General features: G+C 43.4%; 1 protein-coding gene across 1 annotated transcript; it reads right to left on the minus strand.

Moving 5' to 3' along the window:
• Window positions 1-3,873: 3,873 nt before the first annotated feature.
• Window positions 3,874-5,015, minus strand: LOC104942991 (fibroblast growth factor-binding protein 1-like). Its single transcript, XM_010768303.1, has 2 exons — window positions 4,982-5,015; window positions 3,874-4,587 (listed from the first exon to the last, which is right to left on the minus strand). Exon 2 carries the CDS (start codon window positions 4,558-4,560, stop codon window positions 3,874-3,876), a length of 687 nt encoding a protein of 228 aa, XP_010766605.1. The 5' UTR covers window positions 4,561-4,587; window positions 4,982-5,015.
• Window positions 5,016-5,558: the final 543 nt, after the last annotated feature.

Consider the following 5,558-nt stretch of genomic DNA (forward strand, 5'->3'; position numbering starts at 1 on the left):
ACACACACACACAACACACACACCATACACACACACACACCACACACCCACGCACACCACACACACACACACACACACACCACAACACACCACATAACACACAACACACAACACACAACCAACGCACACACCACACACCACACACACACCACCACACACACACACCACACACAACACACACACACCACCTACTAATCGTGAGCACATGATAACTAAATAACAGTCTCGTCGCCACTGGATCCTTTATACAGGTATACTTCCTGGCTTATTGACCTTTAAGCGATGTAAAATCAACAGGTCCAATTAATGACAGGGAAGTCACTTAACACCGCGTTAATCAGACTCACATACTAAAAGGTCCTGGGTGGCCAGAGTGTGGATTAGTGGAATCGTTTTGGTGTAATATGCGCACAGTGGCTCAACTTCAACCAACACTTAAGCACCAAACACCTCACACTAATACCCGTCATGCAAGTACTGGTTTATGCTAAGGAGTTTTAAGAGTAAATTTTAGAAAAAAACAGTGCATTTTGGGAAGTGGTGAAGCATTAATACCGGATAAATGAGACTATCTTTTATACTATTTGGTATAACATTTGGATGCTGTTGAATAGCCTACGGCCTTCATTATGTCAATCTATTTCAACGCATCTAAATTTCCCCGTTTTTGACGTTGCTTTGAAAAGAAACAAGGGTAAAGGCATGAATATTGAAATAAAAATGGAATATGTGTGGTTGAAGTATTCCTTAAGAGTGTGAATGATTGCACTCACTCACCAGGTACAATAGAAACAACTCCTTGAAGATGATGATGATGATGATGATGATGCCTCTATAACTTGCTGGAGTTTGATATTTTGTCAAATAAGGGTCAAAGTAAGATATTTTAGTGTATCATTTAAATGTGGGTTTAATGTTGATTAAAGTATTTATTTTTCTCATAAGCATTTAAAAATAAAGCTTCAGAATTAACATCGTGATTTATCAGGAGTACTTAGTGTGAAAAAAAACGAACTCCAATTTACACTTCAACCCCAGCTTGGTGAAGATGATATTATACAAAATGTTCCTGTGGTGACGTTTGTTTCCTCAACTGCTCAACACACACTTAAAACATAACGTTATCCGAGAAGAAGGGGGATAAGACAGACTAGACCCTAAAACTGATTATAGCTCCTGCCTGTGTCCTCCCACTCTCTAACTCGATCCTGCAGCTGCATCTTCGTCTGATCAAAACGGGGAGATCACAAAGAAAGAAATGAAGCCACATGAGGAGTAGCAGAGTTGAGGAAGGCAGCGTCCTTTACAGCGCAGACCTGCGGATGGTATCCTTCATTTCCTTCGTGAACCCTGACCTCAACCTCTAACTACTTTCCTCCTTCGGAATGCATCCTAGAGCTCTGGCTGAAAGAGTCGGTAAACAAATCCTTTTGTGCCATTAAAGAGCGGACTTCCGTTAAAGGTGAAATCCTCTCCTTTCGGCTGTTTTAGTCTTAAGTGTCCATGTCCTGAGGGGACAAGAGCAGGCAGGTCAGGAGGTGAAGAGGGTCAAGGCAGACAGGAAAGCAATAAAACGTCACCTTGGGATTACACATCACACATCACACACACACCACCACACATCACGCCGTACTGAGTGTTCACAACACACACACACACGCAACACACCACGCACACACACACATCACACAACACAGCTGGATCATAACACTCTTCATCCACGGTTTGAACTGCTCCTGAGCAGCTGTCTGCCGCACGAGAAGTAATTAGAGACGGCTTGCAGGAACCAGAGGAACAAGACCTTATATTTGAATGTCCTGTACAATCACTGATTCCACATGTGTGGTAATAAAAAATTAAGTTGTGGGCTTAACCTGAGGCATGGAAGTAGTAGTTTACACAATTTAATCTGCCTAAATAAACAGCCAACATTAACAATCAAAGATAGATCTTGTTTTTAGAAAATCTTTTCTCTATTTCTCATAGCAATAAGTCAAAAATACTAAGATTTACTAGAATAACATGAGTATATTATTGGTATTTCTGCCTCACAAGAGACTTACAGACACTGTCAAGCTTATTCTTACATTTATTGTAAAAAAAAATACAAACTACCCACCTTACAAAGGGCCAAGTGGCTCCTTAGCACCAGATACACCGGCCCGAAACGGCAGTAAATGGGAGTCAAGGCCGAACATGAGCGTGGGCACGCCCTATTCGGAGTGGTGGCGCCGCACCGTCGGGTTCTTTCGTCGCCGACCTGACGCCTTTCTTTGCCGATGGGCGTCTGGAATTCCACCGGAATGTGCAAAGGGATAACACTGATGTGGCTGTTCAGCGAATAGTGCCATCGAGAAGCGTTAACGGAAGTGAGGGGGTAAACAAATGATTCAACACAAGCGTATAGTCCAAAGGCCGATGCTCCATTACCTCCCGTTCGTCTGCCGATCATGTTTTTCAATGGACGACGAGAGAAATGGAAAGAAAACACGCTATTTGTTGTTTGTTTATATCCATGGAGGTCTGCTTCTTCTTCTCGTCATGTCGGTTGTTCCGGATGTTGCCTCTTGAAATGATGAATACACACTACCGCCGCCTGCTGGTAAGGAGAGTTATTGCCACTCACGCATGCGCAGTTCATACGTGCTCGGCTCTGATTTGCGGTGTGTTCCAGTGCGCGAAGTCGGCAAATACGCAGGAGAGTCCGGCGACGCAACAGTCGGTGTCGGCGTCGGCGACTTCTCAGGTGACTGGCCGGTGTATCTGGGCCTTTATAGGAGGAAAACTAATATTTTTTGGGAACTTAGCAACTGGAGAAGAAAGTTGTGCATAATAATTGCTGTCTATAGTTTTGCACACTCATTGTTGGTTTCATGAAGGGAGATTGAATAAAATCCATCTCTGCTGTGATATTTAAAAATGGTGTTTGATTCGAGAAATGTTTTTAAACAAGTTGATTTGTATTGAACTCAAAACAGGACACATATTTGTTGGCACATGTACAATCCTTGTCAACATATGAACACCCACATCCCTTTTGGTCTCCCCATCAAATGTCACATTTCATAAACTTTAAGGCAAAAGGACACACTGTATAAATAGAAAATATTTATTTTGATGCACAAATACAGTGGTGTTTACATGGTTGATTGATAAAGGTTACCAGAGGTAGACATACAAATACCGCTCTAATAATCAAACTTTGGTTCTGTGATAAACAGATTGTATAAAAGCAATAACACATACAAATACTCAAGTAAAAAAAATGTTCTCAAGAGCCAAGGTGAAAAACATAAATCATTTCAGAGCAACATTAACTTGTGGCCTGTTTCCACTTTTGTTTGTTTAGTGGTCACAAATCTTTGGAGTGCAAGGTGTTCATCGAAAAGTTGAAAAGCCAAAACAAAATATTAAAAAGACAATTGAAAAATTCATCAGAAAATTGTATCTCAAGTATAAAAAGTATTTACATCTTTATCAAATGTTTTGATTTTTTTTTTTACTAATGCAATGGCTCAAGGTGGAGCTAAACACAATCACGTTACAATCTCATGACGTTTTGAAGGAACATTTTCAAAGAGGTTAAAATTGCCAGAACATTTTGAATCTGAAGTCCAGTATAAAAGCATAACATACTGAGTAAGCATTGAACTTAAGACAGTATTTTAGAAAAAGCACTTTCTTCATCGATTATAAATGACTTTATAAACACCTGATAATATCCACATGCGTGATGTAAACATGGTATATTGGAGAGAGAATCTGATTATTGATTAAAAAAAAGGAAAGACTTGTTGCTGCTTTTTAAAAGCACAATGAGTCCTAAAGTAACTCCTGCTTCAGTCTGATCGTGTCCTCCTGTGAGACCCGGATCTAACAGTCCTCGCTCTGCAGCATGGTCAGGAAGAAGTTGCACACGCTGGCCCACGAGCCGCTGCAGTTCTCTTCAGCTGTTTTCAGATGGTTCACGCGCGCTGTGCATGCAGTCGGTTTGACCGGAGCTGCAGCGGTGGCGCGAGGCTGCGGCGGTGGTGGCACGTGAGTTTCCGCCTCTCCGGACTGAGCGAGGTTGACGGAGCTCACGTCCAGTTTGAAGTGCGCATCCCTGGGCGCGCGCTTACAAATGCCAGCCCTCACCAGCTTGCTCTCGTCGCTGCACACTTTGCCCTGCAGCTTTTTGAACGCACGCGCCACCTGTTTCCAGAAGCCCTTGTTGTTGGACTTGTATCCCGCGCAGCTCTGAGGTTTACCGTTGTATTCACACTTTATATCCGTGACTCCGCCTTTGGTGCGCGCCTCCCGGTCCTCGCATTTCACCGACAGCTTGACCGCGTCCCCGACTGCTTTGGCCCCCCACGTGCACTGCATCTTGTTGTTGATGGAGAACTTTCCACGGCCGTTTGCGGCAGACTTGTCCCCGCTCCTTGGCGCTTTGTCCGGGGCTGCAGTCACCGACTTGTCTGCTCCTCGGTGCTTATTGCGCGCACCGGAGGAGAGAGAGACCTGCTGCCCGAGGAAGGCCAACAGCAGCCAGGGAGCGACAGTCGTCAGGAATAACATTTCCTCTTTTAGCAGACAGATTATCACCTGAGAGCACAGACAATGATTTTGTTAAGCAACATTATTTTAGAAATCACTTTATCATCTGAAAGGACAGAACATGCGCGGTTAAAACAAGGTCCAAAGCCTCAGTTCTGGTCAAAAGAATAATTATGAAAAATAATAATATATGAATTATATATAAATCTACCACTCCACCCCAGGAACAAAAATGATGCAATGTATTTTTCCTTTGCGAGCGGAGCCAAATGGTTGTTTACGCCAAATGGGGAAAACGTGTTAACGCATAGAAAGGTGCCATTCAATTTGATATTTGAGCCTGCAGCAACTAAATAGACACCTGTGGAAGTAAGGTCGTAATACCAACCATACTACACCTAAAGTACCAAACAATGAAAGTACACAGACAAACTTTTCTCACCCAGAAGAACTCGTGCGCTGTGCGGTAAATCTGCTTCTTGTGGCCTCCTCTGTGTGCTCTCACATGGTGCTTTCAATACATACAGAAATGAATAGATGCTTCGGCACCCCACTATCCCGCACAACACACACACACACAGACGACACGCACACGCAACACGCGCAACAACACACAACACACACACCCACCACAACACACACACACACAACACACACACACACACAACAGCACAACACACACACACACTTAACAACCTAAAAATGACGTAGGCACGCAGCCCATTGAGGGAAAATCTTGGAGTATTTTATGGGGTTTTTGCGTGTCCCAAACATGAACTTTTAACTGAATAGATCAAGGAACTGGTGCCTGAATCCATGATCTGCAATGTCTGCACAGATAAGAAGTGGGTTTATTTTAATAACTGTTACAATGGCCCTGGGGAACACATGTACCCCACCACCTTCACACAACACTCAATCTAGGGAGGCTTCGACTCGCTCTCCACCAATCCGCTTGCACTCAACCACGAGGAGATCATGTCCTTCCAAATTCCCACATGTGGCTTACCTTAACACCA

Source organism: Notothenia coriiceps, unplaced genomic scaffold (genome assembly GCF_000735185.1).
Source record: "Notothenia coriiceps isolate Sejong01 unplaced genomic scaffold, NC01 NC01_scaffold00005557, whole genome shotgun sequence".
NCBI classification, from domain to species: Eukaryota; Metazoa; Chordata; class Actinopteri; order Perciformes; family Nototheniidae; genus Notothenia; species Notothenia coriiceps.

Bases quoted from the DNA above. Each gene is read 5' to 3' on its own strand.
- LOC104942991 (XM_010768303.1), bottom strand. From the start codon at position 4,560: ATGTTATTCCTGACGACTGTCGCTCCCTGGCTGCTGTTGGCCTTCCTC.